This window comes from Pelobates fuscus, chromosome 8 (assembly GCF_036172605.1).
Source record: "Pelobates fuscus isolate aPelFus1 chromosome 8, aPelFus1.pri, whole genome shotgun sequence".
In the NCBI taxonomy this organism is placed as follows: Eukaryota; Metazoa; Chordata; class Amphibia; order Anura; family Pelobatidae; genus Pelobates; species Pelobates fuscus.
In genome coordinates this window covers 167,461,098-167,483,322 of record NC_086324.1, presented here as the reverse complement: position 1 = coordinate 167,483,322, position 22,225 = coordinate 167,461,098, and the positions used below count along the sequence as shown (strand labels likewise).

The window sequence follows — 22,225 nt, the reverse complement described above, 5'->3', positions numbered from 1 at the left end:
CTGTTTTCCAGCCTAATGTCCCTCCTTTCTAGGCGCTCCATATTGTTGGTGTGTCTGAGTGTATAACAGAGCTCCACAGCAATAATACTGCCAGTAATGTGTCTGAGTGTATAACAGAGCCCCACAGAAATAATACTCCCAGTAATGTGACTGAGTGTATAACAGAGCTCCACAGCAATAATACTCCCAGTAATGTGTCTGAGTGTATAACAGAGCTCCACAGTAATAATACTCCCAGTAATGTGTCTGAGTGTATAACAGATCTCCACAGCAATAATACTCCCAGTAATGTGTCTGAGTGTATAACAGAGCTCCACAGCAATAATACTCCCAGTAATGTGTCTGAGTGTATAACAGAGCTCCACAGTAATAATACTCCCAGTAATGTGTCTGAGTGTATAACAGAGCCCCACAGCAATAATACTCCTAGTAATGTGTCTGAGTGTATAACAGAGCTCCACAGCAATAATACTCCCAGTAATGTGCCTGAGTGTATAACAGAGCTCCACAGTAATAATACTCCCAGTAATGTGTCTGAGTGTATAACAGAGCTCCACAGCAATAATACTCCCAGTAATGTGTCTGAGTGTATAACAGAGCCCCACAGCAATAATACTCCTAGTAATGTGTCTGAGTGTATAGCATAGCTCCACAGTAATAATACTCACAGTAATGTGTGTGAGTGTATAACAGAGCTCCACAGCAATAATACTCCCAGTAATGTGTCTGAGTGTATAGCAGAGCTCCACAGCAATAATACTCTCAGTAATGTGTCTGAGTGTATAACAGAGCTCCACAGCAATAATACTCCCAGTAATGTGTCTGAGTGTATAACAGAGCTCCACAGCAATAATACTCCCAGTAATGTGTCTGAGTGTATAACAGAGCTCCACAGTAATAATACTCCCAGTAATGTGTCTGAGTGTATAACAGAGCTCCACAGTAATAATACTCCCAGTAATGTATAACAGAGCCCCACAGCAATAATACTCCCAGTAATGTGTCTGAGTGTATAACAGAGCTCCACAGTAATAATACTCCCAGTAATGAGTCTGAGTGTATAACAGAGCTCCACAGCAATAATACTCCCAGTAATGTGTCTGAGTGTATAACAGAGCTCCACAGTAATAATACTCCCAGTAATGTGTCTGAGTGTATAACAGAGCTCCACAGTAATAATACTCCCAGTAATGTATGACAGAGCTCCACAGCAATAATACTCCCAGTAATGTCTCTGTGTGTTTAACAGAGCTCCACAGCAATAATACTCCCAGTAATGTGTCTGAGTGTATAACAGAGCTCCACAGCAATAATACTCCCAGTAATGTGTCTGAGTGTATAACAGAGCTCCACAGCAATAATACTCCCAGTAATGCGTCTGAGTGTATAACAGAGCTCCACAGTAATAATACTCCCAGTAATGTGTCTGTGTGTTTAACAGAGCTCCACAGCAATAATACTCCCAGTAATGTGTCTGAGTGTATAACAGAGCTCCACAGCAATAATACTCCCAGTAATGTGTCTGAGTGTATAACAGAGCTCCACAGCAATAATACTCCCAGTAATGTGTCTGAGTGTATAACAGAGCTCCACAGTAATAATACTCCCAGTAATGTGTCTGAGTGTATAACAGAGCTCCACAGTAATAATACTCCCAGTAATGTGTCTGTGTGTTTAACAGAGCTCCACAGCAATAATACTCCCAGTAATGTGTCTGAGTGTATACCAGAGCTCCACAGCAATAATACTCCCAGTAATGTGCCTGAGTGTATAACAGAGCCCCACAGCAATAATACTCCTAGTAATGTGTCTGAGTGTATAGCATAGCTCCACAGTAATAATACTCACAGTAATGTGTGTGAGTGTATAACAGAGCTCCACAGCAATAATACTCCCAGTAATGTGTCTGAGTGTATAGCAGAGCTCCACAGCAATAATACTCCCAGTAATGTGTCTGAGTGTATAGCAGAGCTCCACAGCAATAATACTCCCAGTAATGTGTCTGAGTGTATAACAGAGCTCCACAGCAATAATACTCCCAGTAATGTGCCTGAGTGTATAACAGAGCTCCACAGCAATGATACTCCCAGTAATGTGTCTGAGTGTATAACCGAGCCCCACAGTAATACTCCCAGTTATGTGTCTGAGTGTATAACAGAGCCCCACAGCAATAATACTCCCAGTAATGTGTCTGAGTGTATAACAGAGCCCCACAGCAATACTCCTCCCAGTAATGTGTCTGAGTGTATACCAGAGCTCCACAGCAATAATACTCCCAGTAATGTGCCTGAGTGTATAACAGAGCTCATCAGCAATAATACTCCCAGTAATGTGTCTGAGTGTATAGCATAGCTCCACAGTAATAATACTCCCAGTAATGTGTCTGAGTGTATAACAGAGCCCCACAGGAATAATACTCCTAGTAATGTGAGTGTATAGCATAGCTCCACAGTAATAATACTCCCAGTAATGTGTCTGAGTGTATAACAGAGCTCCACAGCAATAATACTCCCAGTAATGTGTCTGAGTGTATAGCAGAGCTCCACAGCAATAATACTCCCAGTAATGTGTCTGAGTGTATAACAGAGCTCCACAGCAATAATACTCCCAGTAATGTGTCAGAGTGTATAACAGAGCTCCACAGCAATAATACTCCCAGTAATGTGTCTGAGTGTATAACAGAGCTCCACAGCAATAATACTCCCAGTAATGTGCCTGAGTGTATAACAGAGCTCCACAGCAATGATACTCCCAGTAATGTGTCTGAGTGTATAACCGAGCCCCACAGTAATACTCCCAGTTATGTGTCTGAGTGTATAACAGAGCCCCACAGCAATAATACTCCCAGTAATGTGTCTGAGTGTATAACAGAGCCCCACAGCAATACTCCTCCCAGTAATGTGTCTGAGTGTATACCAGAGCTCCACAGCAATAATACTCCCAGTAATGTGCCTGAGTGTATAACAGAGCTCCACAGCAATAATACTCCCAGTAATGTGTCTGAGTGTATAGCATAGCTCCACAGTAATAATACTCCCAGTAATGTGTCTGAGTGTATAACAGAGCCCCACAGGAATAATACTCCTAGTAATGTGAGTGTATAGCATAGCTCCACAGTAATAATACTCCCAGTAATGTGTGAGTGTATAGCAGAGCTCCACAGCAATAATACTCCCAGTAATGTGTCTGAGTGTATAACAGAGCTCCACAGCAATAATACTCCCAGTAATGTGTCAGAGTGTATAACAGAGCTCCACAGCAATAATACTCCCAGTAATGTGTCTGAGTGTATAACAGAGCTCCACAGCAATAATACTCCCAGTAATGTGCCTGAGTGTATAACAGAGCTCCACAGCAATGATACTCCCAGTAATGTGTCTGAGTGTATAACCGAGCCCCACAGTAATACTCCCAGTTATGTGTCTGAGTGTATAACAGAGCCCCACAGCAATAATACTCCCAGTAATGTGTCTGAGTGTATAACAGAGCCCCACAGCAATACTCCTCCCAGTAATGTGTCTGAGTGTATACCAGAGCTCCACAGCAATAATACTCCCAGTAATGTGCCTGAGTGTATAACAGAGCTCCACAGCAATAATACTCCCAGTAATGTGTCTGAGTGTATAGCATAGCTCCACAGTAATAATACTCCCAGTAATGTGTCTGAGTGTATAACAGAGCCCCACAGGAATAATACTCCTAGTAATGTGAGTGTATAGCATAGCTCCACAGTAATAATACTCCCAGTAATGTGTGTGAGTGTATAACAGAGCTCCACAGCAATAATACTCCCAGTAATGTGTCTGAGTGTATAGCAGAGCTCCACAGAAATAATACTCCCAGTAATGTGTCTGAGTGTATAACAGAGCTCCACAGCAATAATACTCCCAGTAATGTGTCAGAGTGTATAACGGAGTTCCACAGCAATAATACTCCCAGTAATGTGTCTGAGTGTATAACCGAGCCCCACAGTAATACTCCCAGTAATGTGTCTGAGTGTATAACAGAGCTCCACAGTAATAATACTCCCAGTAATGTGTCTGAGTGTATAACAGAGCTCCACAGCAATAATACTCCCAGTAATGTGTCTGAGTATATAACAGAGCTCCACAGCAATAATACTCCCAGTAATGTGTCTGAGTGTATACCAGAGCTCCACAGCAATAATACTCCCAGTAATGTGCCTGAGTGTATAACAGAGCTCCACAGCAATAATACTCCCAGTAATGTGTCTGAGTGTATAGCATAGCTCCACAGTAATAATACTCCCAGTAATGTGTGTGAGTGTATAACAGAGCTCCACAGCAATAATACTCCCAGTAATGTGTCTGAGTGTATAGCAGAGCTCCACAGCAATAATACTCCCAGTAATGTGTCTGAGTGTATAACAGAGCTCCACAGCAATAATACTCCCAGTAATGTGTCTGAGTGTATAACCGAGCCCCACAGTAATACTCCCAGTAATGTGTCTGAGTGTATAACCGAGCTCCACAGTAATAATACTCCCAGTAATGTGTCTGAGTGTATAACAGAGCTCCACAGCAATAATACTCCCAGTAATGGATCCTCCCTACCTGCCCCTTCCAGACCAGCCTTCACTGATTTTCAGCTGGTGATAGGCTGCAAGTGAATCACATGTACTGAGATTAGGGGTTGTCTGTATAACTCGTTATGGGATCAGCTGTAGATCTTATAATATAATAACAGACCCTTAGGGTAGACGTGAACATAATGTCAATAGATGCTTAAATGCTTTTTATCGAGAGATGTCTATACCAAAACATATTCTGCGTGTTAAGAATTTGTTCCGAATAGTAATGTATTAATGTATTTTTGAAAACGGCAGATAATGCTGTCCCTATGTGTCCACCATCGTGTTTGGTTGTGATTATAAGTAATTTCTTCTAAACATACACATGAACAATTTTTTTCTGTATTGGTGTCTATCAATAATTTCACCACAATCAAACAGAAAACACTGGTTAGTCCTTTAAAATCTTCATTTATTCAATTACACAACTCAAAACCATATCATCTTACTGCTGATCTGGCTTATGGAGTAAACTCAAGCTTACAGGAAAAAAAAAATCGAAACTTTATGAACAGAAGCTTGAGATTCGACCATCAATAACCAGAAAAACATAAATACACAGTATGATGTTTGACAGCAATGTTAAAAAAATAAAATAAAGGATGTATGAACCGTTAACCTGCAGGAATGGCTGGTTTAGTAGAAAGCAGAGGTATGCAACCTTTACCAATGACTTGGTATAAGTTATTTGTGTAGATCACCCACTGGCATGGGAAATAATATCCGTAAAACTGTGAAGACAAGGTCGCCATCACTGTTCTAGACAGCGTAACATGTTGGTGTATGTATTGCTGTAAATGCATTTAATTACATAACTTAAGGTTCAATAGATAATACATACAAATTAGTAATTCTATGTATTGGGTACTAGCTTAAAGGTTTGTTTTGGTGACCTAGAAACGAAAAATAAAATACGTTTTCACAGCATTTTTTTAATCATTAATTTTATGCCTTAACTTTTTAACTTTTAAAACAACTTAAGGTGTTAATTTAAAATCCTAGGAATTCTGAGGAAACCGCTACATGGTGTGCGCTCTCCCCCACTCACGGTTACTTAACTAGAGGTTTTCGTTAACCTCATCATCATGACATCCAGAAATATGCATACTGCTCTCCAGCAACGATGGGAGTCATCATTATAAATCATGAGATCCCATACTCATAATGCGTAAAATCCAGTGTCATTCACTGCAGGAGCACGGAGACACTGTCAACTCTTACACCAAGGTCAAAGAAAGAATAGCTCCCCCATACAATTTCAAATATATTGCCCGTACGGCAAGTTGGTCATTTCTGTAGTAAGGACAATTCTGGGTCAAAGTGTCCAACGTAGAGCCAGCAGCAGATACATTCTACCAGCTTGCTCCAGAATTGCACTTTGTACATAAAAAGGTTTATGTTGTTGTTGAATATTCCATTTCAAAATGTCAGTATTACAGAAAAAGTAAAGTCGATTTGTAGAACGATAGGGCATTAGTATGGATTTTCCTTAAAAACCATAGGCCATAAACAAAACTACAAATGAGCAAAGTGCTGGCAAACCTAAAGGCAGTTTATGAGTTAGAATACTATCGGGCAGCATAGATTTCTTATGACAAATTGCATATTTGGTTTTCATATGGCTACATCCCTTTAATACATGTTTATCTCTGATAGCAGAGGTAATAGTAAGGATTAAACTATCCATGCAGGGGTGGGAAGATCCCATGCAAGACTCTGAAGTGCCAGTGCCTTTAAATAAAACAAAAAAATATACCTCTCTGACTGTTGGAAGGATCCAATTTTCCATCTGCTATTATTTTACAGGGCACTTATTTTAGGCCAGTTAAAGCACGCTTAGGCTTTGTAGTGGCAGAATCACGAGGACATTGCTTGGCTATTTGGCTTTAATCATTCAAGCAAATGCTCAAAATACACCAGTTGCATATATATTTTATATATACACACACAAGTCTATGTTGGGGAATTAAAATGGAAAAATATAGTCCAGTCTACAACCCCAGGAAACAGACATAAGGGATCTACACTCCTTTTGCAGTTCAAATGACCCCAATTACCACCTAGGTGGCAACATTTTTTTAAAAAAAAATTAATGAATTTTGCTTGTGTTAGGTGTGGAGCAGTTTTTAAAAAAACAAGACTGCCTTAGCCAGATTGGGACTCGTGGTCTCCTTGAGTTTGTTACCTTTGTGTCCTCGTCGCCCCTTAAAACTAGAACTGCACAGAGCTCTAGTGACAACAAGTTATGAAAAAGAATAAAACCCGTATCCACAAGTCTGTGCAGAGAGAGAGCAAAATGAACTCAAGCAACCGGTAATATCCAAGTTCAAAGACATAACCATTTGTGCTCTCTGACTCTACATACATACAAAGAACTAGCTTTATGGTGGGAATTAGTCACCGTGGTCTCTAGTTCCTCAATACTTTAAGAAAGTGTATTCTTCTAGTCATAGGCTTAGCTGTAAGCCAAGTAAAATCATTTCATGCTAGGAGCTTACTGGCTGCAGCAGAGCAGGATGTGTATAGTGCATGGTACGTGCAGGGTGCACTATATAGACAGGAGGGCTACCTTCAGCAAAAAGCAGCACTTGCAGTAAACGGACAGGAGGACGTTTAGATTTTTTTTTTTTTAAAGTCCAGATCAGAACGTACATAATGTGGCATCCCAATGCAATCAATGGAGTCTCAGAATGTAAATAATAGGAAAGGGCAACTCATTGTGTACCTATAAAAAAAATCACAACATTTCTGAAACTGCCCCTCCCCCCCCCCCCCCCCCCCGGTGAGATATCTTGTCTATCATTCAGGGAGTAGGCGTCCTTTTTACTGCTCCCCTGAGAATGTGGATATCTGCTCCCCTTATATTCCGTTTTGATGAAGAGTGAATTGTTAGATGAAGTACCAAGCCATGACTGCAGCCAGGACTGCAGCACAAGCAGCTAGTATTACTTGAGGCTGTCTTGCTAGAGCCATTGCAGCATTGAATGGGCATCCCGAAGGGCTTTCTGAACCTGCTGGAAAGAAACATAAAAAGGGTCTTAAAAGCAAGAATTTATCCTTCATGGACAGTGTGCGAGCATAAAATCCCACCCGTTCACCGACAGAGACTGTGACAAACCACATCCTGTCACTGACAGAGACTGTGACAAACCACATCCTGTCACTGACAGAGACTGTGACAAACCACATCCTGTCACTGACAGAGACTGTGACAAACCACATCCTGTCACTGACAGAGACTGTGACAAACCACATCCTGTCACTGACAGAGACTGTGACAAACCACATCCTGTCACTGACAGAGACCGTGACAAACCACATCCTGTCACTGACAGAGACTGTGACAAACCACATCCTGTCACTGACAGAGACTGTGACAAACCACATCCTGTCACTGACAGAGACCGTGACAAACCACATCCTGTCACTGACAGAGACTGTGACAAACCACATCCTGTCACTGACAGAGACTGTGACAAACCACATCCTGTCACTGACAGAGACCGTGACAAACCACATCCTGTCACTGACAGAGACTGTGACAAACCACATCCTGTCACTGACAGAGACTGTGACAAACCACATCCTGTCACTGACAGAGACTGTGACAAACCACACCCTGTCACTGACAGAGACTGTGACAAACCACACCCCTTCACTGACAGAGACTGTGACAAACCACATCCTGTCACTGACAGAGACTGTGACAAACCACACCCTGTCACTGACAGAGACTGTGACAAACCACATCCTGTCACTGACAGAGACCGTGACAAACCACATCCTGTCACTGACAGAGACTGTGACAAACCACATCCTGTCACTGACAGAGACTGTGACAAACCACATCCTGTCACTGACAGAGACTGTGACAAACCACATCCTGTCACTGACAGAGACTGTGACAAACCACATCCTGTCACTGACAGAGACTGTGACAAACCACATCCTGTCACTGACAGAGACCGTGACAAACCACATCCTGTCACTGACAGAGACTGTGACAAACCACATCCTGTCACTGACAGAGACTGTGACAAACCACATCCTGTCACTGACAGAGACTGTGACAAACCACATCCTGTCACTGACAGAGACTGTGACAAACCACACCCTGTCACTGACAGAGACTGTGACAAACCACACCCCTTCACTGACAGAGTCTGACAAACCACATCCTGTCACTGACAGAGACTGTGACAAACCACATCCTGTCACTGACAGAGACTGTCACAAACCACATCCTGTCACTGACAGAGACTGTGACAAACCACACCCCTTCACTGACAGAGACTGTGACAAACCACATCCTGTCACTGACAGAGACTGTGACAAACCACACCCCTTCACTGACAGAGACTGTGACAAACCACATCCTGTCACTGACAGAGACCGTGACAAACCACACCCCTTCACTGACAGAGACTGACAAACTACACCCCTTCACTGACAGAGACTGTGACAAACCACATCCTGTCACTGACAGCGACCGTGACAAACCACACCCCTTCACTGACAGAGACTGTGACAAACCACACCCCTTCACTGACAGAGACTGTGACAAACCACACCCCTTCACTGACAGAGTCTGACAAACCACATTCTGTCACTGACAGAGACTGTGACAAACCACATCCTGTCACTGACAGAGACTGTCACAAACCACATCCTGTCACAAACTCTGCTAAAGAAGAAATAAATCACTTGGGACAGTATAATGTGTCTACTTTCTATCAAACTAAAAGCATAATTTCATACAGATTTGTATAAATCTCAGAAATTTTACAAATATCTTATATGGTCAACGAATGCATGCCGACTCACTTTGCATAGTTGCGTAATAAGGGCACTTGCGGATATCTCCCTTCCCATCATGCACAGGGAGGGCCCCATCTGGCACCTCATCAGGAAGTGTGGCACCAACTTTCTCCAACTCTTCAAATACCTGTCATGGGGGAAAAGGTGGGTTACTTGCAGTAATAGGCCACATTCACATAGTCCATTGTGACAAACACTGTGTAATACAGCTCTGTGCTGCTTAAGTTATTGATGGAGCATTATCAGTAGCCTGAGCATCAATGGGCAGCAATGACTGGATGTGGACATCAGCTGCCCATTGCGGTTATGGATTAGAATTGCAAAGGAAGAGTAAAAGCACTGCCTAAAGCATGTCTCCAGTGGGGGGCCGGGCTGTGGGCCGCCAGGGACCCACATTTAGTATTAAAATATCTGACATGGCTTAACAATGGGAGGAGGGATGATGCTAAGGGGACTCCAAGCTCTATAACTAGACTGTCCCTTCTGGAATGCTTCTGGAAATATTGTTTCAAACTGCTACTTTAAGAAATGAAAAATGATTGGGATGCCATTCAAATATAGGAGACTCATGTAGCAAGTTGGTTATCAGTCTTTAAAACGTATCTGTCCACGTGAATCAGGAAATAAAGAGAGAAGTACAAAACAAAGGATTGTTGGTGAATGAGAGGAAACGATAAAAATGTGTAGTCGCCAAAAGATTTCTTTAAAAGCCTCATCTAGAAAAGGATGTGTAGATTGATGCTGTGTAGTTACGAATGCTGTTCCAGTGACCACAACCAGACCAGACAATCTGTATAGTGGGGCAGCCAGAGAAGCGGTCATGTCTGCTGTTGAAAGAAATGGTCAGTATGATGAATGCACACAATACGTCAAGTACAGAACAGATTATAAGGAGACATCAAGCTACATAATCCTGATCAGACCAGGCCTGGACACTTCCATGTATGGCAGTTAATACAGTGTACTGAGTGAGAGACTTCCTGAGCACGTTACCTTCATATTGAACTCAAAAGCTCTGTTTGCTTCCTCCACAATTTTCTCCTTGGTCTCTGCATCCAGCTCCAGAGCATTGAGACGGGCTCTATACAGCTGTTTGAATTGCTGGGCATTAGTGACGTTCTCAAACTCGTAGAACTGGATCCCCTCCCCGGTGCTGGGCAGGTGAAGAGCTCTTTGGGCCACCTTTTTTAAGATCTGTCCACCAGATAAGTCTCCCATGTACCGTGTATAGGCATGTGACACCAGCAGCGCTGGACTGTGCTGACCGAGGTGATGGATCCGCTTAACGTAAGCCATAGTGGCTTCAGAAGGTCGGACAGAGTTCTCCCAGTCATCACCGTAGAAGTAGCAGAGGTCCTTATTCAGTCCTTCCTTCCTGTGCAGTTCTAGCGGGAAGTACAGAGGTTCAATGGCTGGATCCTCTTTATTACGGTCTAGTTCCTCTTCCAGCGCAGAATACGTGAAATATAAGGCAGCTGTAGCCAACTACAAACAAGAGACACAACAGTAAACAAAGTAAACCTTAAGGCTGACAAAGCATCATGGCAGTGGCACATTTTATTGTGTGTAAACCGTATTCTGACCATTTTTCACAATTCCATCCCTAAAAACATATCAGTGGATGATTAGCCATCTTTCTGAGGATTAACACCACTCTCTGATGGAAATAACAGCTGTCAATTTCAATACAGGTAAATCACAGAGAGGGTGAATCATCTAGAGAGGAATGGAAACAAGGTGTACTAGTAGGTCATTATTTAATGCAATTACAGTACTGCCCTGAGTCACTAATTTGTATGGCAGCATTTTCTTTTCAAATACATTTTTTATTAAAGGGACACTATAGTCACCTGAACAACTTTAGCTTAATGAAGCAGTTTTGGTGTATAGAACATGCCCCTGCAGCCTCACTGCTCAATCCTCTGCCATTTAGATGCCCTTTGTTTATGAACCCTAGTCACACCTCCCTGCATGTGACTTGCACAGCCTGCCATAAACACTTCCTGTAAAGAGAGCCCTATTTAGGCTTTCTTTATTGCAAGTTCTGTTTAATTAAGATTTTCTTATCCCCTGCTATGTTAATAGCTTGCTAGACCCTGCAAGAGTCTCCTGTATGTGATTAAAGTTCAATTTAGAGATTGAGATACAATTATTTAAGGTAAATTACATCTGTTTGAAAGTGAAACCAGTTTTTTATTTCATGCAGGCTCTGTCAATCATAGCCAGGGGAGGTGTGGCTAGGGCTGCATAAACAGAAACAAAGTGATTTAACTCCTAAATGACAGTTCATTGAGCAGTGAAATTGCAGGGGAATGATCTATACACTAAAACTGCTTTATTTAGCTAAAGTAATTTAGGTGACTATAGTGTTCCTTTAAAGATTTTAAATATTTCACAAAAAAAATTTTTTTTATTTTTTTTAAATATTATGAGAGGGGGAGGGGAGACTTCGAAAAAGGGAGGGGTATTCATCCATGAAAACAGAAAATACCAATAATACTTTGCAGTGTATTACATAACAATGACTTATATTATAAACAGTAGGCTTTTTCTAAATGGAAATAGCCATTGGTTTATATGAATTCAGTTTGCCAATCTGCCGTAGAGAGGGCCTGGAAACGTCACACATATATTATCCGGCCATTATACCAACACATTCCCCAAGTACCTAACTTACATCTCAAATATCTCCCCATCATATGACTAATCAGTGTGGAATCAAATTAAAAAAAAATAATAATAATAAATTAGCCCCACTCAGAACAGCAAGTTTAACAGCAGAATCATGAATACGAACAAAGCGAATTTACACATAGGTAGCAGTAGCAATCACATCCCGATCTGAACCTTGGCTTATTGTATTTTAGAACATGTTATTGATATATTACAAAAATATAATCACAAGTGAAAAATAATGCATATATTTTAATTCAATTATATTCCCCCTCAACACTGCCAATTTATTATACAATAAAATAAATCTCCTAACAGATGTCAGGGGTATAATTCGGGACATTCTGGAGCCGAGCAATTTTCTAGTTGCATACTCAGTAATTGCCATACATCTAACAGCCTGTCAGTTTACATGAATGTCGGCAGACACATCTTTAACAATGGAGACACTCCGAGCACACCCACCTTAAATAATTCCTTCTTAATCCGACCCTTCAGAAAATCTTTCACAAATGTAGTGTTCTCTGCCTTCTGGTGAGATTCCTTTGTTCCTTCTTTTAGGAGTTCCGAGAGGTCTGTGGGCCTGCAAGAGTACACAGATCATTTAAAAAAACAAAACTACAATGATTCGGGGGACACAGAATATTAGCACTTACCTCTAAATAAACCGCAGGTACCAAAATAAACGTAGCCAGAGCAGACAGCAGTACATTATTGACTAAATACAAAAGAATGCGCAAACTCTTCCCTTAATTAAAGGGACACCAAGCACCATAACTACTAAAGCTTATTGTAATGGTCTACGTATTTTTGTAAGATTCACAGGATTCTACTATGCCAAATTTCAGTTTACTTATTGGGTGCCATTGCATTAACACCTTAGGGGCTGGCACAAGAAGAAATAAGTAAAGTTGTTCTGCATGGATTGCAAGATAAACAAAGGTGCTGGTAGCTGGGAAAGTGAAAGGTACAGATTCATAAGACAGACCCCCTTTAATTGCACTGGTAATAAAAAAACTAATAAAAAAAAGCCCAGAATGTTATCCAAAAAGCTGTTACATAATCCCAAGAGTACAGCTCATCCCCTAGCAGTGTTAATAAGGTCTAGAAATGTTTCACTTGTAAAATTTCAACAATGTACTCTATATTAGAGCAAATATGAAATGGGTGAGGGGTTACGGTTATTTACAAACTTCTAAACAGACAACAGTGTAGAAGGAATTTAAATTGCAACATTGCTATTTGAACTTAAATTTAGGGAATAAATGGCACAGAATTCGAAATAGGACACTATACAAGTTTGTTTGTATATTCTCAATGACCTTGATGCTGTGTGCAGTCTGTATTCATTATCTAGATAACCTGGACACTCACCTAATGACACTGTCCTTCTCTTCCGTTCCCCTCACAGCAGCACTATAAGGGCCGTTTTCGGTCAGCTCACCACCACTCAGGGCATCGTATGTGGACATGGCTAATTGTGCAAGGTCCTGCAAACAAAGAAAATGAAATAAGAAAAGAGCAGATTACCTTAATATTGAGATCTAATGAAGGGGTTCATTTTAACTCATTCATCACAAGGATTGACCTAATATCGTGACAGTTGACTAAAGCGATCATGCAGAGCTAAAGAAAAACCCTTGAAACTAAGAGGGAGTAGGCTAACCCGACACATAAAACCATACCTTTATTTACATTCTTCACCCAAGAGATAACAAAACCTTGATCGCTTTTTTCTAGAAAGGAAATTCTATCTCCCCTTATTGAACACACTGTCTGACTCGCTAAAGGTTAATCACAGACAGACAGCAGGCTATTCCTGGCACATATACCATAAAGTGCTGTATCACTGCAGGACACTTTGTTCTCCCCAATCACTGCATACAGCACTTCCAGGCCAGGTATCCTACAGCCCTGCACTATCACACACAGCAATCGATGTCTGTGTCAGAGATTGCACAGTCAGCTCCACCCCGAGGCCAGGTGGTGTGCAGCTGATGCAAGCCAGTAATAAGTCACCTGCACGCAAACAGAATAGAAAGTACAGGAGTCACATTATTGCAACACACTAACCACTTTTGTCTCTTTGTTCAGGCTGCATCAGTGGTTCCCACTGAATGAATGTTTTGCCCAGGGAAAAGGAGCCCATAAATAAAGATTTCTGAATATTATACAGAAAGAAACCATAAGAATAAGCAATAATAGACTCACAATGGATGGTGCACATTGCCAGAACATCCGAAGACAATGCTAGGTTTGGATGTAATGGAGGGGTGTCTTATTGTACGTTACCAAAACAAGCTCAGAAAGTGCCAGGTTTATACATCATTTTATTAGGGGATTTTACATCAGATTATCAGGACAGGCTCTGGCAATGCTGGGTTTATATTGAATATAGGGGATTTGACAGCAGATTATAAGGACTGGCTCAGACAGTGCTGGGTTTATAGCTAACTTTATATTATCAGGACAGGTCACAAAGCACAGGGTTTATATCGATAGTTATTATACTTCGTTCTATAAGTCATTTTATTGGCATTATATATATATATATATATATACACATACACATGTTATAGTTATTATACACACAGAGCTCCAGTAATAATGCAATTACATACACACACATATACATATATATATATTATATATATATATATATACACACACACACACACACACACACACAGCTCTATTTATATTAGAGTTATTATACACACAAAGCACCCGTTACACTAATTAAATATATACTCCAGTAACAAGGCAATTTTATATGTGTATATGTGTATACAGAGAGTTCCAGTTATATTAGTTATTCTGTATACTTAGCTCCAGTAATAATGTAATTATATATACACACACAGCTCTAAATAAACACAGCTCCAATTATATTAGTTATTATACAGCACCAGTTACACTAATTATACAGTGGTTATGGTTACAGTTTCCACAGACATACATATCCAGTGATAAATCAGTTATAATATATATATATATATATATATATATATATTATATATATATATATATATATATATATTGTCAGATATAGAGACCCAGTAATAATATATATATATATATATATATATATATATATATATATATATATATTTCCCAGATATACAGACCTAGTAATATTGCAATTATATATATATATATATATATAAAAAATAGAAAAAAATCCCATGCACTCACGCTTTAATGTTCCTGATATGCCGGGTGCCAAAGCCTGGACTCCAAAGATACATAGAACGCCAAATGATAGCTGCTCACCGGTCTTGTTTAAAATTCAAAAGTTTTATTTAATCATATTAAAAATCTGTAACCTTTTGAATTTTAAACAAGACCGGTGAGCAGCTATCATTTGGCGTTCTATATATATATATATATATATACACAGTAATAATAATATATATATCATTTCCCAGCCATACATACCTAGTAATAATATATATATATCCACACAGTAATAATAATATATATACACAGTATATAATTTCCCAGCCATACAGACCCAGTAATAATATATACAGATTAATAATAATAATATATATACAGACCCAGTAATAATGCAGTTATATTATACATCTATATATTTATAATAATAATAATAATATAATTATAGTTTCCCAGCCATACAGACCCAGTAATAATATATACAGGTTAATAATAATAATAATCTATATACAGACCCAGTTATATTATATATCTATATACAGACCCAGTAATAATATATACAGTAATAATAATAATCTATATACAGACCCAGTAATAATGCAGTTATATTTTATATCTATATATTTATATTAATATATAATTATAGTTTCCCAGCCATACAGACCCAGTAATAATATATATATATACACAGTAATAATATATATATATATATATATATATATATATATATATATATATATATATATATATATATATATATATATATAACCTGGTGGCAATAATAATTATAATAATAATAATAATCTATAATAATCTATATACAGACCCAGTTATATTATATATCTATATACAGACCTGGTAATAATAATATATATTATATATCTAGAAAAGTATGGAACCATAGGTCCCTAGTGGAAGAGTCAGTCAGAAATCCCTAACTTTAATAATCCTAATGGTATAGGCGATAAAATCGACAGGAACAAGGAGACCAGAGTAGAAAGGGTGAGTGTGACTGGATACACACAGACCCTGATGATTCCTTAACAGAGAGATATGTTGAAGCCTAAAAATTAAATAAACTTAAATTAGGTAACATACAAAGGCTGTGAGGAAGTTTAAACTAGGTGGAGAGACCAGTAGGTAAATAGGGGAGAAGTGGGAAGAAGCCCTCTAAGCCAGAGGTGTAAAGTCTCCCTCCAATACCTAATCCCCTGGGGGGTGTCCACTCACTAAGAGAGGATCCTGTAACTGAGTACCTCGGCACTGTGACTATCACGAGTGCCTACCTGTTACCCTGCTCCCTTCCTGTCTAAGTAGCAAAGAAAACAATTAAATGAAATTAAATCCAATCCATATCGTGCTACCTAAATGTGCAATTGAAAAAGAAAATAAATAAAATAAAACTCGACGCGCGTTTCGGCGTGCTAACACGCCGTCGTCAGGAGTAATGCACTGCAGTATAACTTTGTTCCTTTTTATATACGTTGTAACAGTCATGGTTGTCAGGTGTGTGGTTCGCGTGTATACACCCCGTCACTCTACCCGCCTACTGATTGGTCCAGTCCGGACCATGTGACTAGGGGGCGTACCAATAGGTGGAGTGGGGCCCACGTGGGGAATCAGTCAGGTGGAATGGGGGCAGTATGAGCGCGTCACCGAGTGACGATACCGTCAATCTTAATAATCCTCCCACTCGATAGGACGGTATTGGAGGGAGACTTTACACCTCTGGCTTAGAGGGCTTCTTCCCACTTCTCCCCTATTTACCTACTGGTCTCTCCACCTAGTTTAAACTTCCTCACAGCCTTTGTATGTTACCTAATTTAAGTTTATTTAATTTTTAGGCTTCAACATATCTCTCTGTTAAGGAATCATCAGGGTCTGTGTGTATCCAGTCACACTCACCCTTTCTACCCTGGTCTCCTTGTTCCTGTCTATTTTATCGCCTATACCATTAGGATTATTAAAGTTAGGGATTTCTGACTGACTCTTCCACTAGGGACCTATGGTTCCATACTTTTCTATTACTTTACTTGTGGGTTATTCCCCGTTAGGAAGAGTTACTGGGGCTTTTTTCTAACACTGACCTATGGGTTTTACTCAAGGCTCTTAGGTCGATGTTTTTTCTTATTTATATTATATATCTATATACAAACCCAGTTATATTATATATCTATATACAGACCTGGTAATAATAATATATATACAGACCCAGTTATATTATATATCTATATACAGACCTGGTAATAATAATATATATACAGACCCAGTTATATTATATATCTATATACAGACCCGGTAATAATAATATATATACAGACCCAGTTATATTATATATCTATATACAGACCCAGTTATATTATATATCTATATACAGACCCAGTTATATTATATATCTATATACAGACCTGGTAATAATAATATATATACAGACCCAGTTATATTATATATCTATATACAGACCCAGTTATATTATATATCTATATACAGACCCAGTTATATTATATATCTATATACAGACCTGGTAATAATAATATATATACAGACCCAGTTATATTATATATCTATATACAGACCCAGTTATATTATATATCTATATACAGACCAGTTATATTATATATCTATATCCAGACCCAGTTATATTATATATCTATATCCAGACCCAGTTATATTATATATCTATATCCAGACCCAGTTATATTATATATCTATATCCAGACCCAGTTATATTATATATCTATATCCAGACCCAGTTATATTATATATCTATATACAGACCCAGTTATATTATATATCTATATACAGACCCAGTTATATTATATATCTATATAGAGACCTGGTAATAATAATATATATACAGACCCAGTTATATTATATATCTATATACAGACCTGGTAATAATAATCTATATAGAGAGCCAGTTATATTATATATATATATATATATACAGACCCAGTTATATTATATACGGTAGCTATATACAGACCCAGTTATATTATATATCTATATACAGACCCAGTTATATTATATATCTATATACAGACCCAGTTATATTATATATCTATATACAGACCCAGTTATATATCTATATAGAGACCTGGTAATAATAATATATATACAGACCCAGTAATAATAATAATCTATATAGAGAGCCAGTTATATTATATAGCTATATACAGACCCAGTTATATTATATAGCTATATACAGACCCAGTTATATTATATATCTATATACAGACCCAGTTATATTATATATCTATATACAGACCCAGTTATATTATATATCTATATACAGACCCAGTTATATTATATATCTATATACAGACCCAGTTATATTATATATCTATATACAGACCCAGTTATATTATATATCTATATACAGACCCAGTTATATTATATATCTATATACAGACCCAGTTATATTATATATCTATATACAGACCCAGTTATATATCTATATAGAGACCTGGTAATAATAATATATATACAGACCCAGTAATAATAATAATCTATATAGAGAGCCAGTTATATTATATCTATATACAGACCCAGTTATATTATATAGCTATATACAGACCCAGTTATATTATATATCTATATACAGACCCAGTTATATTCTATATACAGACCCAGTTATATTATATCTCTATATACAGACCCAGTTATATTATATATCTATATACAGACCCAGTTATATTATATATCTATATACAGACCCAGTTATATTATATATCTATATACAGACCCAGTTATATTATATATCTATATACAGACCTGGTAATAATAATATATATACAGACCCAGTTATATTATATCTCTATATACAGACCTGGTAATAATAATATATATACAGACCCAGTTATATTATATATCTATATACAGACCCAGTTATATTCTATATACAGACCCAGTTATATTATATATCTATATACAGACCCAGTTATATTATATATCTATATACAGACCCAGTTATAGTATATCTCTATATACAGACCCAGTTATATTATATATCTATATACAGACCCAGTTATAGCATATCTCTATATACAGACCCAGTTATATTATATATCTATATACAGACCCAGTTATATTATATATCTATATACAGACCTGGTAATAATAATATATATACAGACCCAGTTATATTTTATATCTATATAGAGACCCAGTTATATTATATATCTATATAGAGACCCAGTTATATTTTATATCTATATAGAGACCCAGTTATATTATATATCTATATACAGACCCAGTTATATTATATATCTATATACAGACCCAGTTATATTATATATCTATATACAGACCCAGTTATATTATATATCTATATACAGACCCAGTTATATTATAGATCTATATACAGACCCAGTTATATTATATATCTATATACAGACCCAGTTATATTATATATCTATATACAGACCCAGTTATATTATATATCTATATACAGACCCAGTTATATTATATATCTATATACAGACCCAGTTATATTATATATCTATATACAGACCCAGTTATATTATATATCTATATACAGACCCAGTTATATTATATATCTATATACAGACCCAGTTATATTCTATATACAGACCCAGTTATATTATATATCTATATACAGACCCAGTTATATTATATATCTATATACAGACCCAGTTATAGTATATCTCTATATACAGACCCAGTTATATTATATATCTATATACAGACCCAGTTATAGCATATCTCTATATACAGACCCAGTTATATTATATATCTATATACAGACCCAGTTATATTATATATCTATATACAGACCCAGTTATATTATAGATCTATATACAGACCCAGTTATATTATAGATCTATATACAGACCCAGTTATATTATAGATCTATATACAGACCCAGTTATATTATAGATCTATATACAGACCCAGTTATATTATATATCTATATACAGACCCAGTAATAATAATAATAATAATCTATATAGAGACCTGGTAGTACCAGCTGCCTCCCTCTACTTCTTAATCTGCAGCTTTAGCTGAGAAGCCGGAAGTGACGCAGCAATCCTATGATCAATCCTCGCTTAGCCATCAACAGGAAGTGCCCGGTGTCATGGCAACGGTGAACCATCTGCTCTGGAACCTGGAAACAAAAGCATGCTGCCCGCGAGGAGGATGTGAGGTTGTGTCTGTGGGCTTTTTTTTTAATTTTTTTTTTATTGAAAATCTTTATTTACAAGTTGTGATGAAAACACTGTAATAAAGCTTGTTTCAGTTGAGATGTGAGTGGCCTGGTGTTATCACAGAAAGGATTCTTTACACTTTACAATAGTGGATAGCATTGCCCCATCCCACTGAGCTGCCCAGCCAGCCAATACAATTACACTTACTTATATAGCACCAACATATTCCGCAGTGCTGTACAATAGGAAACCAGACAAACAATACATGTATGACACACGGGAACAGTAGGTGAAGAGGACCCTTCCCAAAACAAGCTGTGACTAAAGACGGGCTGTGACTATAGACGAGCTGTGACTATAGACCCTCTGTGACTAAAGACGAGCTGTGACTATAGACGAGCTGTGACTATAGACCCTCTGTGACTACAGACGAGCTGTGACTATAGACCCTCTGTGACTACAGACGAGCTGTGACTAAAGACGAGCTGTGACTAAAGACGAGCTGTGACTACAGACGAGCTGTGACTAAAGACGAGCTGTGACTATAGTATAGACCCTCTGTGACTAAAGACGAGCTGTGACTATAGACGAGCTGTGACTATAGACCCGCTGTGACTATAGACCCGCTGTGACTACAGACGAGCTGTGACTATAGACCCTCTGTGACTACAGACGAGCTGTGACTAAAGACGAGCTGTGACTACAGACGAGCTGTGACTAAAGACGAGCTGTGACTATAGTATAGACCCTCTGTGACTAAAGACGAGCTGTGACTATAGACCCGCTGTGACTACAGACAAGCTGTGACTATAGACCCTCTGTGACTACAGACGAGCTGTGACTAAAGACGAGCTGTGACTACAGACGAGCTGTGACTAAAGACGAGCTGTGACTATAGTATAGACCCTCTGTGACTAAAGATGAGCTGTGACTATAGACCCGCTGTGACTATAGACGAGCTGTGACTATAGACCCGCTGTGACTATAGACGAGCTGTGACTATAGACCCGCTGTGACTTCAGACGAGCTGTGACTAAAGACGAGCTGTGACTATAGACCCGCTGTGACTAAAGACGAGCTGTGACTATAGACGAGCTGTGACTATAGACGAGCTGTGACTAAAGACAAGCTGTGACTATAGATGAGCTGTGACTATAGACCCGCTGTGATTAAAGATGACCTGTGACTAAAGACGAGCTGTGACTACAGACGAGCTGTGACTAAAGACGAGCTGTGACTAAAGACGAGCTGTGACTACAGACGAGCTGTGACTAAAGACGAGCTGTGACTATAGTATAGACCCTCTGTGACTAAAGACGAGCTGTGACTATAGACGAGCTGTGACTATAGACCCGCTGTGACTACAGACAAGCTGTGACTATAGACCCTCTGTGACTACAGACGAGCTGTGACTAAAGACGAGCTGTGACTACAGACGAGCTGTGACTAAAGACGAGCTGTGACTATAGTATAGACCCTCTGTGACTAAAGACGAGCTGTGACTATAGACCCGCTGTGACTACAGACGAGCTGTGACTATAGACCCTCTGTGACTAAAGACGAGCTGTGACTACAGACGAGCTGTGACTAAAGACGAGCTGTGACTATAGTATAGACCCTCTGTGACTAAAGACGAGCTGTGACTATAGACCCGCTGTGACTATAGACGAGCTGTGACTATAGACCCGCTGTGACTATAGACGAGCTGTGACTATAGACCCGCTGTGACTTCAGACGAGCTGTGACTAAAGACGAGCTGTGACTATAGACCCGCTGTGACTAAAGACGAGCTGTGACT

At 38.7% G+C, this 22,225-nt stretch overlaps 2 protein-coding genes across 5 annotated transcripts in view; both read right to left on the bottom strand.

Moving 5' to 3' along the window:
* LOC134571986 (cyclin-dependent kinase-like 4) overlaps positions 1 to 22,225 on the bottom strand; it is a 176,802-nt gene that overhangs the window by 27,112 nt on the left and 127,465 nt on the right. The window lies entirely within an intron of this gene.
* HMOX2 (heme oxygenase 2) lies at positions 7,370 to 20,331 on the bottom strand. 4 transcript variants are annotated; one of them, XM_063430723.1, is made up of 6 exons: positions 20,237 to 20,331; positions 13,457 to 13,572; positions 12,548 to 12,665; positions 10,403 to 10,894; positions 9,416 to 9,536; positions 7,370 to 7,605 (listed from the first exon to the last, which is right to left on the bottom strand). In XM_063430723.1, exons 2-6 carry the CDS (start codon positions 13,552 to 13,554, stop codon positions 7,481 to 7,483), a joined length of 954 nt encoding a protein of 317 aa, XP_063286793.1. In that variant the 5' UTR covers positions 13,555 to 13,572; positions 20,237 to 20,331; the 3' UTR covers positions 7,370 to 7,480. The 4 variants fall into 4 exon arrangements, with proteins under 4 accessions (XP_063286793.1, XP_063286791.1, XP_063286792.1 ...); XM_063430721.1 differs by lacking the exon at positions 20,237 to 20,331 and adding an exon at positions 13,915 to 14,021; XM_063430722.1 differs by lacking the exon at positions 20,237 to 20,331 and adding an exon at positions 13,915 to 14,021 and having other exon boundaries at positions 7,370 to 7,602.